This window comes from Schistosoma haematobium, chromosome 3, assembly GCF_000699445.3.
Source record: "Schistosoma haematobium chromosome 3, whole genome shotgun sequence".
Lineage (NCBI taxonomy): Eukaryota > Metazoa > Platyhelminthes > Trematoda > Strigeidida > Schistosomatidae > Schistosoma > Schistosoma haematobium.
The window spans coordinates 28258765-28283271 of NC_067198.1; the positions used below are offsets into that span (position 1 = coordinate 28258765).

The 24507-nt window shown below is 30.4% G+C and overlaps 1 protein-coding gene across 1 annotated transcript in view; it reads right to left on the minus strand.

Moving 5' to 3' along the window:
• Positions 1-5530: 5530 nt before the first annotated feature.
• MS3_00005435 (uncharacterized protein) overlaps positions 5531-24507 on the minus strand; it is a 95696-nt gene continuing 76719 nt past the window's right edge. Inside the window, exons 25-32 of the mRNA XM_051213500.1 lie at positions 24356-24435; positions 22348-22641; positions 18251-18749; positions 16793-16917; positions 15090-15203; positions 13695-13940; positions 12705-13201; positions 5531-7075 (exon numbers count right to left, since the gene is read on the minus strand). Of these exons, the coding sequence (XP_051069489.1) occupies positions 6214-7075; positions 12705-13201; positions 13695-13940; positions 15090-15203; positions 16793-16917; positions 18251-18749; positions 22348-22641; positions 24356-24435 (2717 nt within the window). The 3' untranslated portion in view covers positions 5531-6213. The remainder of the gene's footprint in view (positions 7076-12704; positions 13202-13694; positions 13941-15089; positions 15204-16792; positions 16918-18250; positions 18750-22347; positions 22642-24355; positions 24436-24507) is intronic.

A 24507-nucleotide genomic window follows, 5' to 3' on the forward strand; every position in this document is an offset into this window, starting at 1 on the left:
ACATAAAACTTTAATTTGTTTTTTTCGACTAAATAAATATTCGAAACAAAATTTCTTCATTACGTCATTTATTTAGTAGATAAATAAACTACAGAAATGTATGAAATTTAAACAAACACTATGTTTAGGTTAATCTGTCTAATGAAATGAAATAGGTTTCGGATCAAAAACCATGATAATTCATCAGCAGTGGCATTTACAGCCAGTGCATGCCATTACACTTCATTTAGATTATTTCCAACTTGTACACATGTTCTAGTCTTACGAATTCGTTCAATAATACTTAACATGATAAACGGCATTAGTAGATAAGTTTGATGTAATTGTTAGTGTAACTTTCTTTGAATTAATTAGCTTAATCTCAATCGTTTTATTATCGTTCTAACTTATCAATTTGCTCAGAACATCAATGTAAATGTCACAATTGATCTCCCCAATTAGAAAAATTTAATACTCTTTCAAATGTTTTATGTATTTGCAATAGCTTAGTTTAAACTGTACTGGGTTCAGGCGAAAGTTATAAACAAAACACGACTGACCATTCTTTAAAGGATTAGTATTTGTAATTTTAATGAGCATTTATAATGAGCAATTCCTCTACTGTATTTTCAGATAATCATAATAACAACTTGAGTTTTGACAAGAGGGAGGACAGTGTTGAAATTTGTAGTTCAGTATAAACTGGATAAGCACTTAACTACTGGACGACTGAGCTCGCGCGCGAAGCCAGTAGGTCCTGAGTTCGAGCCCCGCGTAGTGCGGGATCGTGGATGCGCATTGCTGAGGAGTCCCGTACTAGGACGAAACGGCCGTCCAGTGCTTCCAGGTTTTCCATGGTGGTCTAGCTTCAATCGACTCATGATTTCAACCTGTGAAATTTCTAAAACTCTCCACAAAACCCATTCTGAAAAACAAGATCAAAGTGATAGGAAGACAGAAACGTCATTAACTAGATCTTGGTTGGTTACAGAAAGATTATAGGTATAAAAAAATACCTATCTAAACTATTTAAACTAAAGTTGATCAATGGAATCTCTATAGATTTCACTACATGTAGGATATGAGTTTAAAAGTTAAATATATGTGATGAAATACAGTTAGTCAACATGAATTCTTTTATTCCGTTTATTGTTACTTATTACTTATGATAAGAAGGGAATTTATCATATTCTTTGTGAACATCTAATAAAGGGGCTGATTAATTTATTTGACTGAGTGGCTAAGAAGTACCTTTGTTCTAATTATCTTAATTGAACAAGCCGAATTATATGTATAATTCTACATGATGATAGTGATATTCAAAGTTCACGTTTCAGTACAAACAATAATTTATGGGTTATTTATGAACTAAAAAATTGCTGATTCTTAGTTATATATATATATATATATATAACCTTAAGTATTTTGGCAAAATTAATCTACGTTTGGGTTATTTTGTGCTATTCCTAATGAAATTCAAAATATATATCCATTTATAGTAAAATTTACTTTAGAAAATTACATTGTGTCAATTTATCATTGTCATGTATTTTATGTTGCTTCATGAAATAATCTACCGTCGTTATTTATGAATAAGTTAATTTCTCACATGTTATCACACAATGTAACATGAATAGAATCACTTGTAATTTTTATTCAAAATGAAATCATTTCAGTAGTATGAATCTTTTGTTACTCATGGGTGAATTATGAATCATAGAAACAAAGTTACAAATTATCAGATTCAAAGTGTAGAGTTTAGTTCAGAGCATTCAAAAAAAAATCTGAAAAATTTGACAAAATGATTTAGGAATTTCTGATTAATACCTTGAAGTACATTATAATGCATATTGTTTACTAATGTACAAATAAACACACAATAAATAAGATTGATTTACCTGTTGTATAAATGCATAGTGATTTAAGAGTCACGGTCAATCAAAACTTGAAGGCCGATTCATTATGCCATACAGTCAATTATAAAAGTCATAGAACCATTCATTTAATACGTAGACCTTTCAGGCACACAGACATTCATGACTTTGTATACAGTGTTCATTCAATTAAAATTTAAATAATGTGTACAACCAGTCAGCCTCTATTTCAAAAAAGATAGAAAACTGTTTGTAAAGTTTCAGGGAACTTCGGCTAATTTGAATACTGGGATCTTAAAGCTTTCTTCAGATAAGCAATCGGATAAAATAAATCTATCACCATTTTTATATACTAGGACTAAAGCTAACTTAACCCACCTTTAAATTAACGATAATCATTTTGCATCACGCAAACTCTCATTTCTCTTCTCTTTCAGAAAAGTGAATTTACAAGGACACTTTAAAAAACGTCACTAGCCTAAAACGAATTACTTATTGACTAACTACCAACTTTCAAACCCAATCATCAACAAATATAACTACTTACCTCGATACTTAATCGCAGATCGTTTTATAGGAGCATTGGAAGCTGAACTAAAAGACCTGAATTCTTTAGACTAACACAAATCTTTCAGCTTCATATCCTCAAGCTCTAACTAATGTTAGCCTCATCCATTTACGGGCTTTTCTAAAGAGCACATATTCTATCGCTAATTTATTTACCACAAAAGTCAAGCTAGATATCTACGATAGGTATATTTCCTCTTTGATTGTTCACAAGGAAAACGAGAAACACATGAAATCGAATTCCAGCGTCAAATTTATTATTCACAGAAATATATATAACAGGTCAAAATTGTTTGTGGATAAAGACGAATGATAGATGACAATCGTTGAAAATTATTAACTATTTACAGGTTTAGTCTGTGTAAGACAAAAATTTGTAGCAACATCGCATATTTTGCACTGAGAACTCATTGCTGTGATCAAACACATAGTGTTTAATATGATCATTATCATGGTTGTTGGTGAATTCAATTACACCTTATTTTTCTCACCTGAGACTATTTTATAAGTTTACCTATGTCTGAGCTAGTATTCAGCGTTTATGATTTAAACATATCATTTATTATCAGTATAGGGGTTGTGTAGATTATTAAGTTTTTGATTGAGATCATGTACCCATTGATGTTAGACTACCATTGAAAACCTGGAAGTACTGGACAGCCGTTTCGTCCTATTGTGGGACTCCTCGGCAGTGCGCATCAACGATCTCGCTCACGGAACTCGAATTCAGAGCCTTCAGTCTCGCGCGAACGCTTGACCTACTAGACCACTCAGCCATTTATTACCTAAAATACAACAGAATTATGAAGGAAGCTACTATGAGGTGATAATCATTTATGTTTCAATAATTACTAGATGTTCTTATGGTTTGAAACTCCTTATAGTTGTAGAAGCAGTGGCAATGAACTGTGAACTGATTTCATGAATGCTTCAGAATGGTCTGTCACCTTGCTTACGATAAAATAGTGAATAGCATTTGAATCTCGAATATATATATATATATAATGTATTGTTATTCACTTACCATCCAGAATAATAACATCTAAATAACTTAGCTTGCTTAGTTGATAAAAACAGCTAGTCTCTTTGATAAGTTTCGATAATGCAATGAGAGGACGAAGGTTATCAGAATTATGTGATATATTTGCGAAATACCTTTCAAACGATCTGATCACACATATACTTGTCAAGACATTTTTATATGAAAAATAGAAGGTCAACTGGACAGGTCAAAGGTAAGCCGTAACAAAGAAAAATAAAGTACAGAAGACCAATGTGATAACCGCTTCGGATAATAAATCAGTATTACCAGGGTAGGTTAAGGGCAAGAACAAATTGTTTTTGAACACATAAACGGGGTTTCAATTTCCGTATTGCCAAGGCTTCAATAAACCTTGGTATACATCCGTGAAGGCTTTTGTACAAAACTACAAAGGCTGACTTGATATCAACCTTATGACCAGTCTCAACCAAATATTTAGCAATGAAGGAAGATATCTGTTTATCCTGTAGTCCTATTTGACCATGGGAATTCATTTGTTTCTGTAGCTATTTGGGTATATGTTCTACCACCTTTAATTGTAGATCACGATTGCTCCTCTCTATGTATGTGCTTCCACATATACATGTTGGTTAAAACACATTGGGGGACCCTGGTTATTTCCATTATTCAATGATGTTTAGTCCAACAATTTTAAGAGAAACAATATACATGAAAAATTTCTACTTTTTATTACTTTCCTTACAATATCATACCAGAAATGTATCACATGAAATGAATTCAATTTTACTGTTGCATAAAGTACAATAATAAATGATGAAGCTCTAGAACATGGAAATGTGCAAATTTAACTTAAAACTTTTTTTCAGAATATTATTGATTATAGATGGTTAGCATGAAGGAAGACGAAAATTAATCACACTATTTTTTCATTGAAGTAAATTCAGGTCAAAACTTGATACATTTCAGAACCTATATTCATTGGATAATTAGAAGCCATAGTTATTTGTAGAAAAAGTTTGTTAAGTTCTTCCCCTTATCACCGCCACCTTCCTTGAAAAAGATCTCGCTTTTACGTTTATGAGAATGATATTTCGCTTAGTTCATCATACAATCAAACATGTTCCTACTTATCATTCTTTATTATAATTTACATTACATGTCTATAACTACTTAATTCCAAAACAAGTAGTAAGTCTTCACATCATTTATCATTTTTACAAATTTACAGTTTGTTTATAAACTTACAACTTAATGCATCTTTAAATATGATTGTATAGCCTTGGAAATTGAATTGATAATTGAACTGTCTTAATTTTGTAAATTGTTTTCTATTTAATACATAAATTTCTGCTTTCTTTGAAAACGAAATCTAGAACATTCAAAAGCATTATTTCATAAAATTCAGTGTGAATAGATGCACAAGAAAACTATGCGAATCCCTGAAATATCTGTTCCTTTCTGACAAAGATATTTTAAATGAATCTATCTTTCTAAGTTTATTCTGATCACCTAAAATATAGCAGTCAGTTTTCCAGTAAATTGTTTCCGGATGAGTTCCCGAAGTTTTAGTTCGAAGTTATGATTGGTGGAATTCAAGCAACAGAAAAAAACACCATCAATCGCGTTGGGTGGTCGGTACTCCATATTCCAAATTAAAGTTATAAACGTGCAGTGCTCAGTTGACACTTGATGGTTCTAGTAAATAAGAACTTAGTGAGAAAGGTCCTGGTGTGATCGTGAGTGTACAATTCTGAGGATTTCCAAACTAGGACGAAACAGCATTGAGCTGGTTTAAATGGTACCCAAACTAAGATCAATCCATGATGCATACCTTCTAAGTATATACATTTCCTGTAGAATTATTTTGTTTTTCATGTTTTAGTAATCAGTCCCTAAAACATCCTAATGCATTTATGATAACATTCAAGGATTTTTAAGATATGTATACCATAACAATTGACAAATCCACAAATTTGATATTTTATTTATCTTCTCTCATCCGCAATATAGCTCACTTTTGAGAACTGACAGGATGCGGCGAAGTAAGCCTGTAAATGACGATAACGACTAAAGACAACAATTTGATAAATTAGATATTTTTTATATTCCGTATAATCTGATAGTAGGGAAAGGAATGAAAAGTTTAAATGTGGCTTATTAACTACTTAATAGTAATTAATGCTCTTTAAAAGTAAATTACTTTACTCATTCCACATATTCACAAACAAATTATGTTAAAAATGAAGGTACATAGGTATACTGCATTATATTTTCTTTTTTTCTATAAGAAACAAGAAGAAGACAATACTGATGCAATAATCAATTTTTTTTAAACAAAAAGACAAAATATAGTGACGGAAACAGCAATGATGTCTACCTATTTATCAACGCTAGTTTATAGTTTTAGTGTATTACTTATAATAAGGATAAAATACGTTCTATTATGAAAATGATATCTATACTAAACAATAAGTAACATAAATAATAATATTAAAAATGTGTATAAATCCATTGATAACAGTTGGAAAAGAAAAAGTTCAAGCTTCAAATTGAAAGAAGGGTTGAAATTATTATTAGTATTATTACTATTATTATGGACACCAAGGGAGGGATTTATACATTTTGAACTGCTGGAAAATAAAGGAGTATAAGACATACACAATGCATAGTGATTGAATTATGGTTATTATTACAACTATCTATTTAGATAATATGCATACTGATGAGTTTTCTGAATTAATTTATGAGGTAGACACTTGCCGCCTCCTTTCAACTGGAAAGATTGGTATTTCATTTATCATGATAATGAATTTCTAAGTTAGTTTTATGTAAGTGATCTAAATTACGAAATGATTCAGTAGACGATAATGACGCAGACGGTGATTCATTACGTGTTGTTATTTCACTACTAGTAATTGTAATAGTAGTAGTAGGGATATTGTCATTGACGTCGTTATTTTGCGAATCGATAGAACTACGGTTATTATAAGGAATAGCAAGAAGTTTATCGTTATTATTAATACTATTTTTACTATCTGTAATACTGACTTCATCCATGCTTGGTTTACATATATTGTCAGATTGAACATGTTTAATAGTAACTGATTGTTTAAATTTTGGCGACGTTAAAACGCGTATATTTGAAGAAAATATTAATGATCCATTCGATTTGCTACAAATTTGACCATTGCTATTATCATTATTGTTATTATTATTATTACTGTTATTACTAGTCGAGTCTATGTTATGATCACAACCATTTGTTGTTTCGAAACTATTCATCGAAGTATAATTAGATGAATTGAAAAATCTATCTTCTGAAGATATTAACTTGTTTGTATATAAATAAGTATTCCCAGTGAAATTACGATTCTTATTTGACAAAGAGACAATTGGAGAGGCAGATCTTGTTTGTGATAATAATACAGAATTATTCGGTTTATCTTTTATTGAATATTCTTTTGAATTTTTGAAGTTCTTATTATCAATAGAAGAATTGAGATGTGATGATTCACTAAAAGCTGATTGGAAATTTTTAATAGTTGTGACCAGATGATCTGATAAACGATTTGGAAAATAGGGAAGATTGTCGTCGGAAAATGCACGATTTAATAAAAGTTGATGCGAACCACGAAGCAAACGATTACGGTATCTGTAATTTTTTTCAAAAGAAAAAGAAAGGAACATTTACCACTGAAATTTGTTGAAAATAAATCATTAAATAATTTAGTTGTTGAGTAGAAATAAATCATCACTTTCTTCTAATCCATATTGATTAAGTTGACTACCTACAGAATATATAAGTCTAAACCTATGTAACTGAAGAGTTTTACTACAATATTTAGAGAATAATCTAATCGAGAAAATAGAACAAACAATCTACATGTGGATATTCTACTGAATAGTAAATATTAGTAAAAATGTAGCCATAAAAACTAATGAATGAGAGTTTAAACATGTGGAGATTTGTATTAACAGATTGTTAACTGGTTACAAAAGTTAACAACTTATGATGTAACATTACTGAAAGTTTTATTCTTGTAACAACAAAAATGTCCCTAATTCAAATCTATCGTACTTCGTAATAGTGTAAATAATATAAGCCATAAATGTACAGCTGTCATTAAAACTATTTTTGTGAAATGACTATTATTTATGCTAGTTCATAATAAAAATGTTTCAGCAATAAGTTCTATAAACATCATGTTTACTGTACTAGTAATCTAAGGGTTGTTCATGACAATACGAAGTCATGGGCTTACACTAATAATTATTCCCCATACTAAAACAAGAGATAACTAACTACTTCATTCAGTTGTATCTGAAATGATATCATAGTTTGTGACTTAAAGTATCATTTAGAACTGCTTGACTGCTGAGTAGTGACCAATGCAATATTTGTCTAGTTTGTTAGTTTGGGTCGAGTTCCATCGACCAAGTTGAGATATGGGCATCAATCTGAGTCAATATCCTGTATACGATGTTGAAATATCACGTGGTTGGAGGTGACTATAAGAAATCTTAAATTTAATTTTTGTGCTAATCGCCACACCACAGTAAGGTGTATATGCAATCTTGACAAAACTGATGCTCACAATAGAATTCAAACTTGAGTTATCCGGTTTCACAATTTGTGACATTACTATTTAGCTGTTAGGGTCGCATATATGCAACAATAACTTACGGTTATAATATACTATTAAAAAAACCCAATTAATTTGGCCTATATCATTCAAACGAATTGGGTGTGACTCTTAAGTATACTGGTTATAAAGAAAAGATTCTACTTTTTAAAAGATAAAGAAAAGGAATATATCAAACTAGAAAATGATAAAATTAAGATGATTATTTTTGAGAAAATACAATGATATTAGATTAATTAATTTAAAAATATTAGTCTTTTTGTTTATTATGATTTAGAAGGGAAAAAGAAATTGCCTTTTCGACCTTTGAATTAAACAAACAAACAAAATAATGCGATCTCTATTTTGTTTGTACTATAGGATATATCAGTTATTATTTTTAGCTATCCTAATTAAAATTCAATGTAAAATAATATCGTTATTACGTTTTCTTAAGAATGGTGAACTAAAGAAGCTCGACGTTGTTTGCACACATAAAATTAAAGACATTCATTATTATCGTTATTATTATCATCATCATAAATATTACTAGCACCGTTGAATTGTAAACGATCCGTCAAATTTATATTCAGTGGTTGTGTTGCCTAAGCTGATGAATAATCAGTAATAACATAATACAGCTTGGAACTAGACATTAATAATGATTATTTTTATCAGAAATTGATCCATTCACTTAAAACACTGATGAAAGCAAGGAAACATTGAGTAACTGTTCCATTTCACATTGTGTTTTGTCGGGAATATGGCCAAAAGCATATTAAAACATCTAAATCATGAAATCCTGGTCAAGTTGAAAGCACTAAATTACTAGACTACTGAGTCCTTGGCCTTGGTATCATAAGAATCGGCGTACTTGTACGCCGTCACAAGCTCAAACCACGCTTCGATTACTTCGGTTTGGAAAGTTGAATAATTTCAGTAGCGATCTCATGAATGGTAAACCTTAAAAACCTGTATAAATCTATGTAAATGATTAGGGTAGGCAGTTGAAGGAAATTATTCACTCCCAATTTGATATCAATCAGAGAATCTCTGAATTCTGGTTCCTATTCGAAAATGGAAACTAATAATTAAATGATCTGTAAATAGCTTCAATTTAACCGGTTGGCGGTTTGAGAGAGAATGATTAACTGATTTCTTATTGGTTGAAAACTGGCATGATGCCATTTAATGTTGAAATGCCTAATAAACGTGATATTAACCAATCAGAACCCAAGATGGACCTAAACTTCGATATGTGAGCTACCGTTTAACTGATACGTTCACATTTATATGAAAATAAAAGTGAACATGATCGTTATCGAATAAAAGTAAATTATACCTTATCGATATCAAAGTAACATTGTATATATATATATATATATATATATATATATATATATTTACTTTCGAAAAATGATTATACGCAAATCAATGTAGAAATCTTACAATTAATAATAATAGCAATCACACACCAATAACAAACATAATACCATTAATATGTTAAAGAAATAAAATGTGAATCATATGTATGCACATTATCAGTGTGATGAGTTAATATATGCAAAATGGTTTAACTAAACAAATAAGATTGGAAAAGCAACAGGTTTACCTTGTTCAAATTGATTAGAGTAAATTCTTGAGATATGTATACATATATGGTTGATAAAAGTTAGAAAACAAAAAAAGAGGAATGTTGAACGTGCAATTGACAGTTCGCAATTATAGATATGTTTGAAAAATCATTAGGTGAGAGACAAACAGATTCGTTGTGGGATTAACATTACACTATTGTCAGTAGTAGCAATAGTAGTAGTAGTATTGCTCGTTAACGCGAAAGTTTTTATTTAAAAATGATGAACTAATATTGCTATTTTTATTATTATTACTATCCCTAAAAATCAAATTTGTTCCAATCGTTATCTTTGTTTTAATCATAATTATTATTGTTATTATGACTACTGTCATCATTTAATATCATGACCTTGAACATCATCATCATTTTCTGAACAGGCAGAGCATTCCGCTGATGATCTAGAGCAATATAAACTGAAAAAAACAGGAATCGAAGAAAAACAAAATAACAAGCATATTTCAGTGATGAGTTAGGATGACTCATATGAAGTGTTAATAAATAAAAACAAAACGTGAATATAAATAAATGAACGAACGAATGAAGCTTAAGTGTTATATAATAAAAAAATCCATTAATAAAATAAATTCCACACTCCTCATAATCTAAGAGTATGAGATTAAATAATAATTAAATGGTAAATTTTCATTACGACGGTGATTAAATATTTATCAAATTGTATAATTTAAACGTTTTGAGTTTGAATTTGTATTTGTACTTTAATAAAAAGGAGTTCAATCTTAGGAAAAGATAAATGTTCAGTGTTTCCCAGTATTCAATATCTTTAAAGTTATGGTTATCAGTCTATATTTACGTTGAACATATTTTCATACACCATGATTATTGATCGAAGATGTTGGGTGGTCAGACTAAATAGCACGAACGCAACCATTATTTGTCTTTCCTTAGATCTCGAGTTCTTAACTGATCACACACTTTTTGTTCTGCGGAATCATTATTTCTTCTGGGATTATATCTTCGATACCTAATCTTTTCTGTTGACACCGGTTCTGTTACTAATTTGACTACCATGAAATTTCTACCGATGATCTCGTCCCACTGTGCTGATATAGTGTGGAAATTCGAACTGGTGCACATAAGTGTCAGATTCTACTTTATCTATGACTGATACCATCTACTTTATTTGTTAGCTTGGCTGTTTTAGTACTCTTGATGTGATAAATAATGAACAATCCAATAGTAACGTTTCAGTATGTAAATCTGGGTAACCTAAGTTATAAGTTACAAATAGGACATCAGTTTTCTCAAGATTTTCCATACACTTTGCTAACGAGTGTGAACCAGCAATAAACCTAGGTCCCAGATTTGTAACGTTTACCTTCAACAATTTAACATCTGTATAGCAGTCATAGCTGATAATCACAGTCTGCTTCTTGTATGTTGTTTCTTTCAGACATTCAACATTTCACATATTCAGAGTTATAATAATTTACACTCTAGTTATTTGTTAATTACATAATTTAATAACAATGATTTGAATTTTCTACAATCAAACAAATCAAATTAATAAGCAAACTTTAATTTACTTAGCACTTAAGCAACTTTCAGTTCAATACAATCGATATTACTAGTACCAATAACAAAAAAAACAACAAGAAATAACGAACAGAAATTATTGTGAAATAAAAAGAGTTTAACGTTAGAACATTTGTCACCAAAACTGAAAGCCAACAAAACAACTCACTACAACAACAATACTTAGTGTAATAAGTTAGAAAATGTAAATTTCTCACAGATAACAGAAACAAACAAATTAAAATGTCAAAAAAAAATTAGTAGAACAATTTAACATAGAACTGATGAAGTATAGTTGAAGTTGAACAAATTCAGTAGATAGATTATATATTTCTTGACAGAAATAAACAGGACATGTGTGAATGTATGAAATTATAGTTACAAAATAGATGTGAAAAACTGAAAATGTTTACAAAAGTCGAAATCTCTTTATTCTACATTGTTATCATTCATAAACGCTTTAAACCCCATTCCAGGTTATGTTTATTTATTTAGTATGTTTACTATGAAAGAGCATAAAAACTAAATTGGTGTACACAATGTTCTACATTTTATATGCTAGTATTGTTTACCTGCTTCCATAACTAGAATAACTGCATTAATTTCTTTGTATGTCCCCTTTTGCTCTGTTTACATTTTCTTATAATCTTGAGCAAATAAGTAATCGGTATGGTACTTTTCATTCTGTTCGAAAACTGATATATATATATAACTGACTTTGAATATTCAGTTCATATGAAAACGATAACGGATGTTTAGCAAAACAAATATACAATTAATGAAAACAGTTAAATAAATTCACCTCTTGTAAATTCTAAGGTGACGTAATTCAGATAATTCATTTACGAATTTGAGAAAAAAGACACGTGATTAAATAGGAAACATTAAAAAGTTCTTGACTGAGATCATGAACCGATTGATGTTAGACCACCATTGAAAACCTGGAAGCACTGGACGGCCGTTTCGTCCTATTGTGGGACTACTCAGCGGTGCGCATCCACGATTCCAGGGATTCCAACCCTGGGCCTGCAGTCTCGCACGCGAATGCTTAACCTACTGGACTATTGAGCCGGCATCCAATGGTGTTAATGTCTAATCTCAATCAATCCACGAAGTTGCGCAACCTTCTTCCATTGTACTGAGGTAGACACCTGTCTCTACCCGAAACGGATTAGCTCTACTGGTCACGGCTTCTCACTAGAACTCCGAGAATTCCCTCACGAAGCTAGTCACTAGTGAGCATACGTTAATTATCAGTTTAGGGGTTGTGGAGATTGTTAAGTTTTTGATTAAGATCACGATCGTGGATGCGCACTACTGGGGAGTCCTACAATAAGACGAAACGGCCGTCCAGTGCTTGCAGGTTTTCAGTGGTGGTCTAACATCGATCGGTTCATGATCTCAATCAAAACCTAATAATCTCCACAACCCCTAAACTGATAATTAAAAAGTTCATCATTTTATTCTCATAAGATTAAACCAACACTTACTTAGGATTTGGACGTAGAAGAAAATCTTGTGATCCTTTTGTAAATTTATTTAAAATAAGATCCTCGCCTGATGAATTACAATTTAAAAGATCTTCATAATCTGATTCACTTTGTTTCGATTTAATTAATGCTTCTAAATCTTGTGTACGTCTCAATAAAGCATTCATTTCAGCACGTGAACATAATGCTTCATGCATTGCTTTGTTAGCATCCATTTGTGCTTCTTCAGCTCGTCGTTGAGCTGTTGTAGCACGTCTAGTTGCTTCGTTTTCATCTTGTTGTGCTTCACGTAGTTGTCTAGATAATTTACGATTTTGTTCACGTTCATTAGCTTCAATAATTATTAGTTTATCACGTTCATTTGTCAACTGATCGATTGTTTCTTTGGCACGATCAAGTGAATATTGAATACGTACTCGATTACTAGTTTCAATATCTACACGTTGTTCTAATTCACGAATTTTCGCTTCTAAACGTTCTAGCTCACTACGAGGGACCTAATAATTGGGGAAAAATGAAAATGAAACACTCATTAGTTCAAGCTAAAAAGATAAAATTATTAAGCCTACTAATTCGTTCTCATTTTTAAATGTATTATGATAAATTTACATCTGAAAGGTTGGAATAACTACTCAGTACACAGATCCAATCGAAATCCTTTCGAATACTACTGATTCTAAAACCGCCCATGTTGAGCAGAACTATTTGCGGTAAAATAATAATAATAATAATAATTTTACATTACTTATTATAATTACAGTCAACAAATGTATCGTTCAATAAAAGGTTGCAAAATCTCTTCATTGAGGATTTTAGTATCGGTTATGTAAGCAAGTTATGAGCTTACCAACATCAAAAAAATATATGCGTCAACATAAAAGCTTACAACAGTATATCTGAATATAATAGATAAAAAAATTTGTGTACAGCATCCCTTATAACACATTAACAATATCAAAAACAATCATAACAACTAAGAATATGACCAACTTGATCGATATTATTAGTATTCAATTTCAATTTCAACTCGTCTATTTGTGTTTGCATTTTTTTCCGCTCGATTAAAAATTCATCAATTTCTTGTATCTGCGCTTGAATTGTAGCCTCTTTTATTGTTAAACTAGCTGTTGCATTTTGTAATTTATCACGTGTTTCTTTATGAGCTTCTTCTTGATCAGTAAATTGACTATGTAAATCTAAAAATTGACGTTTCGATCGAGACAAATCTTCTTCAAACTAGTGAAACAGAGAAATAAATCAAATGAACAGTGAATTAAAAAACTGAATTTAACCAGTGTTCAATATTCAAGTGTGATAGGCATCAAAATTGTTTTCATTCTTCTTCTTATTATTATTCTTTGTAGATCAAATTAATTATTTCTACAACAGAGAGAAATGAATTCTTCGAGATAACTTTAAATAACCAATAGCATGGAACTAAACTGGTATGAAACTATCAACCAATAACTAATCAATTAATCTATTAAAGAGAATCTGTAGTCTATGAGACTGAAATCCATCTACTTGCAATGTAAGGAATCGGTGACTCAGAAGAATCATACAGAGAAAGATTCAAAATTGATAACATTTCTTAAAAGCTTGAAATAATATAAAATGTTCATTATATATATATCCTTTTTTTCTATATTTTTACACTCCCCAATCGGTTTATTTCACTGCATTTCCACATATATTTGGTAATTTTATAGGGTTTTTATGCTTCAAAAAGGTGTATAAATCACAATATAGTAGTTTTCTTTATTTTTGTGAAAGTTGATTAATTTGGATTTGATTTATAAAATATTTTGTAATTCCGTAAATTAGTATAACATGCTCATTGGAACCGTTATGCTTTATGGTTTACATTGTAAACTAACCGAGTTAAGAAACCATTAAAAGTTGGGAAGCACTGGACAGCTTCTTAGTTATTATATGGGATTCATCAACAGTGTACATTCAATAACCTACTGAAGATGGAGCCCAGGATATCCAGATCTCAACGAGCACCGAAACTTTAAACCACTAAGTCAACATCTCATGGTTTACATTTCGAAATTCAATCAATTCTCGATATTGCTCAGTCACCTTCCAATGTCTACAGTAAGTAATCACCTCACACCCGACATGATTGAACTTCACTGAGCACGGCTTCTCAATAAAATTTTAAAAAATTAAGTGGTCTGATAGCATTACTATGCCGCAGATTGATTGGTTACTGAAAAGACGCAAGAACCATTAGATTTTAATTAAAACTTCATATGATTATCTATTGCTCGACATCTAAATTCTACTAATTCATAGCGAAAACATACATTATTAAAAATTGACGCAAATCATCAATTTAAACACACACAAATATATATATATATATGTTTACTTGAATACCTCTTTTTGTGTACGTAGAGCACTGGCAAGCTGTTGTTGGATCTCATCTAAATCACTCTGTAAAGCACGTTTTTGACGATTCAGTATTTCATTTAATTCGTCCAATTCATCAACCTAACAAGTTAATGGTTATGATAAATGATTAAGAAATGAACGACAATTAAAACAATAACTGAAGTTCACTCGTTATAATAATAATAATAATAATAATAATAATAATAATAATGAAAGTATTATCTAATTTCCAGAATATTACTGGCGAAAAATGCGGTAAACTGGATGTCGATATACTGTCTGCTTCAGCTTGCTATTCACATTAGCAAAATAGATTAGATTTTTAGTCGTAAAACTATGTTTATTGAGATATATGTTACGAATACCCGAACACCGACTGCTTCAAAACGTGGTATTAGTTAGTGCAAGAGGAGGTTGGAAGAAAACTACGAGCAGTCAAATCGAAACTTGACGTCCCCTCATGAAATCACTGACTCCTGGAGTTTACTTCCGTTGGTAAGTTGAAATTATATGGTTAATGCCCTCATGGTTATCGTAAACAATGGTTGTAAATGTTAGTTGATATAGCTGAAAATCAGTTTCAATGACATATATTCACTCATCTTTTTTCTTTCCTTAGATCTTGAATTTTAAACTGATTCTATAACTTTTTTTATCCTGTGGATTTATTCTTTTTCCTTAATAGTATATTCTTTGCTTCGTCATCTTCACTATTACTAATCTTCTTAGTACTTTTATGAATCTAGCATTTGTATTGATAATATCCTCACACTGTGCCAAAATAGTGTAGGAAATTGAATTGATTTACCAGATTCTGCATTGCTTATGATAAAATAACTTATTTTATTTTATGGTAATTAAATCTAAATGAGCTAAAATACCATTTGTAGTGCTTCAAATCATTTAAAAGTCATGATAAATTACTATTAAATTAAATAATTTAACTTTAATTAGTAGAATAAACAATAATAAAATAATCATATTTATGTTATATCTTAATGAGTAGAAATTTGCATTAACGACGTTCACGACTTACATTAAGTCGAAAAGAAGTTTGTAATATAAATTTTTACTCACTGGGATATCAAAAAATATGTTTTATCATTAATATTATTACCATTAATATTACGTTATTATTATTATATTACTATTATTGTCATATTATCATTACTAACATCCTACACAATGCTCATTTTATTTGAAACTGTCATATAGACTAAACAGCTGGAATGTTTTCTTTTTCATAAATTGTTTTATTATTCTAATTTAAATAATTAGTCAGTCATTCATCTATAACATAAGACCGGGAACATATATACATCAGACCAAGTTAACATATCTTATTAGCACAACAAGATGAAGCAGTTACTTAAATGGTAGTAAACTATATAAATAAAGATTGTATATAAATGGATACAGGGAGAAAGAATTGGTTCGTAGAAAAAGAATATAAAGTAAGTTTAATCTCATGGTTTAAGGGAAGACAAATAGTGTATACACCTACGTCATTGTGGCCAATTCTTAGCCGTGTCACCTAGAGTCTCTAACCACTGGTTATTATTATTATTAAATATGCATTAATTTGAATTTCTCAGTAATGAATTTTTAAATGATGCATACAGATGTATATTCAATAAAGGTAGAAAAATATTGAAATATCAATGCAGTTAATTGTAAAATGAACTTACCCGATCACGTAGTTTCGTAACTTGACTTTGTGAATCACTAGGATTTGAAGATAATTCAATGATTAATGCTTCTTTTTCAGCTAGTAAACTTTTGACTATTTTCAATTCTTTTCTTAACTTATGTTCTAAAATAATAAAAGAAATTATTAGTAATGATAAATAATATGTTAAATAGTGCATAGCAGTTGAGTATATGAGGAATGCCTGATTGTTTATAGGCTTATCAGTGTTGATATTTCTGCTGAAACTTCTTTAAGTAGTCTATAAGTACACACTTAACCTCCAATGTTAAAAGCGGGAAGCATAACAGCATTAAGATTTAGACACGTTCCACTTACGAGCCTCAAATAGGACGAAACATATGTCCTAGATTTCATATCTAATTAATGCTGAAAATGTAATCAACTTCTCAATTCACTCAATATTTAAGTATGTGTCTAGAAACGCTACAGACTAACAGAGACTAAAACAAAGTTTCCTTTTCAAAAAAGATCAAAAGATTGGAAATCTAAAAGTAGCAAATGAATTAAAAACAAAAAATAAATACGTGTGTAAAGGATAAATAGTCCGTGTATGTGAGTGTTATCGATACTTTTACTTCCCTAACACTGAAAAATAGGTTAGTTTATATTGCTGAATCCTCAGAAAGCCCATGAGTGTATAAGTCTAGTGGAAAGAATCAAGAAAAACATTTGTTAAATTACAGAGTATTAACAAGGAATCTAGGAAGTATTTTATCAAAACGCGACTTGAAAAACGATATATCCCCGAAATATTTTACATAACTTCCCATGATAACAACTATTCAGGGCGTTCTTGCTTATTTTGTTTTGCAATGCTTGGATAAAATTGATAAATTTTATGTGACATAAAACTATTCAGGGCTTGTAAAGTTCCGTTACATTCTTCAGCTTTTTTATGTTTGCCACAAAGGTACGGTTAGAATTCAACACTCAATATTTACTTCATCAATTAAAAAAAGTTTATTTCCATATATTAAAAAAGATCTTCAACATAAAGTGTATAATAGGTATGTAAATAGAATTTATATTAAATATTGTCCTTATCTAAAAACTAGGGAACACTTGGTAATAGCTTTCCCTTTGCTCGACACCATATACACATACAGATCACTACAAATGAAATAGAGCATGGATTTTTCAGATTCTGCTAAGAAAACACAAGCTCTAGACTACTCGATTGAAAAATGAGGTTCGAAGTTCCTATCAAGTTGACTTATCACAGAGTTCATCTATCATCCAGTTCAATTGATAAGTACCTACATCACTTTTATTTGGATCAAACACTAAAGTGTAAAAGTTTACTAGAAAATAATTTTTTTATAAAAAACTGAAGAACATTTACAAATAAATAACCATGTCACTTATGCCATCTAATGACAAGAGGAAAATTAAATTCCAATTAGTTTTAATTACAACAACAATAACAATGGCCTACCGATATCACCATCATTAGAAGCATTTGATAATTCTATATTCAATGTAGACACTTCCAATTCTAACTGATGCTTATCTCTTTTTAAACGTGTATTTTCTTCTTGCATTATACTCATTGTTTCTTCTAATTGACGTAATTTGACTTGATTTGCCGTACGATTTGCTTCATAATCCGCTTCATATTCATCTTGCATACGTGTTATATCAATGCGTAATTTTTCAATAGTTTTTTCAGCTTTTTGATGATTTGCGTAAGCAGTTTCTAAATCTTTTTTTAAATCTGCTATGGTGTTTTGTAAATCCGTTAATTGTAATTTTAATAGCTGATTAGCCGAACGTAATTGATTTAATTCAGTTATTAGGGGTTCTGGAGCATCTGGATATAAAACTGTATATTCTGCAGTAGTATTGTTCTGTGTATCTTGTCCAGATGAATTTTTCAATGATTCCAGTAGGAGAAGATGTCTTTTCTCAGCTTGTTCCAATTTTAAACTTATCACCTTTAAATATTAAAAAAGTCATGATTATTAAAGTATAAAACCATAAAACGTTTTAGAAAAAATATATCTCCTTATTAAAGTTGGACAGTGGCCAGTAGTTGGATTCAAAGGAGGAGTTTTGTCCTACTAAAGATCAATCATTTGGATGTACCTTCATCCAAGTTTTGATTTTCCACTGCTAGTCACTCCTGAACTTCGATTTAAAAAAACTTGTGAACAAACGATAATTACGAGGCAATCCGCTGACGATAAAAATATATGCCAACGGAAAATAACTAATTGCAATTATGATAATCAATGACCTAAAAATATACAAGCCCTTACATATAATAAAATCGTTTGCTCTAAAATTTAAAATATTTCGTTAAGCTTGCTTTATTTTTTAAAACAATACGAAATTTTATGGGAGCAGATTTAAAGGTTTTAAAGAATGGCATAAATCTCAGAGGCGTATTTGATCGTAAAAATTATTTTCAGGTTGTACAAAGTAATTTGTCATAGTAAACAGTTAAACAAAATCAATGAAAGTTATAGAATACGCCGTAATAATTATCGGCCTTCCTATTTACTTTGGTAAATTATTGACCGAAAATCTATTAAAATAGCTGATAAAAATAGTGATACAAGGTTGTTCCAGAATAAATTGATAACACTTGTAAGCGTTTAAATTTTTCCGTTGTCAATATTACGAACTGAAATTGGTTAATCTCTATTGATATACATGGATCCTAGGAGAATTGTTTTAAAATTGCCATTCAGCCACAAGTTTTTACTACTTCCGACCAGTGAGTCCCAGATAGAAAGAAACGTATGTCTTGGATTCTACTGTTAGGTAAAACCCAACTTTATTTTTTTTCAAATAACATATATAGGAATCGAGCAGTTATCTTGTTCAAGGTTAAAACTATTTAGTCATATGTATAAACAACAATTTCATACGGTACTGAACAAATGGATTTTTTTTAGTTTTACGGTAAACATGACAATATGACAACTAAGTTTGGGTACAATCGTTAAAAAAATATTCAAAATTCAATCAGTACCCAATATATAGCTATGCCCAGTCAATGGTTATTTAATTTTTTAAAAGATTTCTCAATTTTATAGTATTTTTTTTCTACAAAACGTTTAACAAACATAAATAAATTAACACCAAGGTTATTAACAATTAATTGATAAAAGTCATTGTGAATTATCTGATCTCATTTTATAACACACACACATGTTACCAAGTTAACCACATGAATGAACGAAAATAATTTTCTTTAAAAAAAAGAAAGGCATAAATTCTTTCCACAATTCAGTTTATTATTATAAATCCTGATATGGCTGAATTTAAATCAGGAAACAAAATCTCTTCAATGAATGAATTAGTTATAATTACTTTCCTTAAAATAATTACAAGAAAGTACAATAAAATAATTATGAAAGAAATTATAAAACAAAACATTAAATTCATTCAATTGTTAATATTACTATTATTAGTAGTAATAGTAGTACTATTCCTGAAAGAAATAAAAGGTGAATGAAAAGAATAGAATTCAACTCAAACTTAAAACTACGCCCATAAATAAAGGATATGATTAGAAAATTAATGGTAAATGCTTTATGCAAGTGACAGATAACCATGAAGAGGGGAATTGTATTAGCGATTTATTTATCAAGCTTTTAAGCAATCAGTCAAAGAATAATAGATACGAAACGAGCAAGAACAAAGATTCTAGCAGAATAGTATGAATTCATTTTATTTCGTAGGTTCTCGTCAGCTGCTTATAACCTGTGATATTTAAAAATCATAATTACATAATGGGTTTAAATTGCTTGTATGAGACGGTTTGTTTGGAAGTTATATTGAGGATATATTCGTAAAGTATATCATGGGTGTAAATGAAATTAATAGACTGAATATTGTAAATATATACCTAATGTGGAAGAATATTCTAAAACATTAATTGTGACAACAGTTCAAAAGAGGGTTAGAAACAATTGATTACATAATGAATAAACATTGATAGGAATATAGTGATTAGAGTTCAGTTGAAAGATTATTAATTTGAAAGATAATTGAAAAAATAAAATCAATGATGTAATAAACACAAAAGAAAAAAATTTAAGGTGCAGCGAAAGAATATTTGTCACCAAGGCAAGGAAAGATTAACAACCGTCTCCTTTTGAAGACATAGGTCAAGTTTTTGACGCCTGATGGCAACGCCTTCAGCAAACTTCAGAAGACTGGAGTTTGGCTGCTTACTAATCACCCTAAAGGATTGTAAAATATCTACCTGATGTCCTGTATCAAAGAGATGTTTGATGATTGCACTATTCAGAGTCTTTCTTTCCCTTGTTCTAAGACGTTTCGGAACATGTTCAAAAAATCCAAGATATGCTCTCCTTTCAGTTCGGCAGATGTAGCTGCTTTGGTGATTGCACTATTCTTGCTCTTTTCAAAATGATAAAGGGAACTATGTGTATCAAATAATAGATATGATCAGATGTCAAGTATAGGTAAAATTAATTTTCTAGATAAACAGTAAAAATGAGCAACATTTTATAAAGATGAAGATTAATTGATAGAATGGGGAGAAATATGAACGCATATGTTCCAATGAGACCGATTGTGAGTCGTAGCATCCATCTCCAATTACTGATCATGTTTGTTGTGTAAATTCCACCAATCGACAATTTCATGAATTGAAGCTGTTTTATAGTTTGTTCGCTTCTACCTTTCTTTCTAGCCTACTCCTACTTCAACAAGTATTATTCATGTAGTTTTAAATATATAGTTTGTAATAACACCTTTAATATATATTATGATTAATTTGATGAAAGATAACTCGGTTAGGACAGACGTTGACATATACACACATCGGGATTAATTCAAAAAATAAATATTCATTATAAATCCAGTGAATCAATAAAATCAGACCACGGATATTTTCAATCGTATAGATCAGAAACAGCAGTTCTCTGAAAAGATTATCCCATTGATTGGTTTGAATGGTCATTTGCTTGATTAATTAGTATCTTTTAATGTACATCGTTTAGTGACATGAGTCATTTTGTTTTAATTCAGATGTTTTGCATAATTTATAAGTCTCCTCATTATGGAGACCGTAATATTTAAAACACTTTATTGTTCTCAGTATAGGGTTGTAGAGAATGTCGAGTTTCATTGAGATCGCGGACCGACCAATGTTAGACCACCATTGAAAACCTGAAAACACTGAACAGCCCTTTCGTCCTAGTATAGAAATCCTCAGAAGTGAGCATCCAATATCGCGCACGCGGGTGTCTACACCAGGACCTTCTGTCTCACGCGCAAACACTCAATCTTGAGGCCACAGAGCCACCATCTAACGGTATTTATACCTAACAAATAGTCCAAGATATTGCGCAACCATCTTCCGCTGTCTTTGGTGTGACTATCTCACACTCAACACTGTTGGACTCCACTGGTCACGGCTTCTCAATAGAACGCTGATAATTACCACTCAAAGGACAAAATGGCCGTTCAGCGCTTACAGGTATTTAGTGGTGATCTAACATTGATTAATTTGTTTATTAAAAAAAAAGAAAAAAAAGGAATCTTGAAACTTACATTACTTTGTTGTTCAGCTTGTATACGATTTTCTTCAGCTAATTCTAAATCACTTCTAGCACGATCACAATTTTGTTTATAATGTGCATTTTCAATTGTCAATGCTGATAATTTGCACTTTAAATCATTCGACATTGCCTCCAATTCTTTAATACGTTCTAATGCTTTAGCATGTTCATGTTTTAATTTAATTAATTCATTATCAGAATGATTTAATTGATTATCACTATCTAATTTGATTGTTAATTGTGAAATAGGCGGTAAATCTGGTGTTACAGGCTTATTAATATCATTCTTTAAGAAAAAATACAGAACCATGAAAGAATAAAACAGACGTTAAAAACATTTTTAAATTGTAGATGGATAGTATAATAAAAGTGTAAAATAGAAATGCACCGATTAGAGTTGACAACTCGACTTATAGACTTTTTATATGGAACTCAATTATGATATGTAGCAAACAGTGGAAATACTTTTGTATACTAATCAAAACGTTTAAAGTGATTGTGAAAATTTTTATTTTTAAAAATAAAGTAAAAATGTCAATAAAGGGTTGTGGAGATTGTTAAGTTTAGACTGACATAATGAATGGGGCAATGTTAGACCACCGTCGAAAACCTGAAAGCACTGAAAGGCCGTCTCAGTCTGGTATAGGACTCCTAAGCAGTATGTATCCATTATCCCGCACGCGGTACTCAAACCCAGGAGTCCCATACCAGGACGAAACGGCCGTTCAGTGCTTTCAGGTTTTGAATGGTGGTCTGACACTGATCCATTCACGATATCAATCGAAAGTACAAATGATAGTGTTGAACACATTGAATGTTTAATTTCGTTTCTATAGATTCTATACAACAAGTAGACCGATACCATCTCTAAATTTTAATATTACATCTTTAACCTTAAAACAAACTTCAACTTGATGGCATGTTTTATGGATAGATTATTTAGTGAAAGCCTTTTTCATTTTTGTATTATAACTGATATCACAGTTTGAAATAAAACTCTAGTCCTAAACCCCCCAATCATTGCTTTAAATATCTAACCTTAACTAGGAACACTACGGGGTTCTTTAAAAATCCATTACAGTCTTTGTAAGGGTTCGAAAAGACGGATGATATACATCCATAAGGCCGGATTTATATGTCGTTTATTTTGATTTGCAGGCAGAATAACGTGTAGAAAAATTCAGCAGATTAATTAATTGTGTAAAATCTGTCTTCATTTTGCAATACTGTTTTCTTTTCCGTAAATTAATCATGTATAAAGACCATTCTCTGATTACCTAAGATTTTGATGCAAACTGGTGGCATTTGTTTTACACTCGTCTCTATACTATGCTTCTGCCGAAGTTACTAAAACGTATCTACTTTTAAGAGAGCAAGCAATACAAACACAATTTACCATATTGTGTTTCGGTGCTCGAGGTAAAACGACAATTAATGTCTTAATTCAGTATATGAGTAGTTTTATTTTTAATTCAGTATAATATTCGTGTGATAGTTTTTTCTTCATAACATTTTATAAAGTTAATTTAGTGTAACATTTTGTTTAGTATAATAGCTGTTTGCATAATTCCAGTGTAAAATCAATTTTTATATCCTCAATTTTTAAGCCATTTGTGAAACCTTTTGATTAATCATTAAACACCAGTAATATCTGTACATAAGCGAACATATTTGGTGAATAAAATTTTATCGAGTTCTTGGAGGGTGAATACTGTCTTTATTGGACATTAGCCTTTATCATCCTTAATGCGTAATTTGGTATATTCTAAATTGACTAGATTTGCAAGAAAATTCCCGACCCCTAAATTTCAAATCACTGACTTGAATGAGATCGTACTCATCGAAACGTACATGAAAGTCGTAATAATATGTGTTAAAGAAACCTATCTTCAAATTCAATAATCTGCATACACTCACTATTGTAATAAGGAAATTTAATCAACGGGAGAACGAATAATATGATGAAATGTTTACCATTATATGGTTATACAATAACTTACCTGAGTAATGCATCCAGTTTTACCATTCAATAATGAATTTGACTGAAGTTGACCTGGACAGACCCCTTGTGACAACAAATCTGTTGAAATTAGACAGTAATAAATACACAGAATGATGACATTACAATAAATTATTTATTTCATCTGTAAAA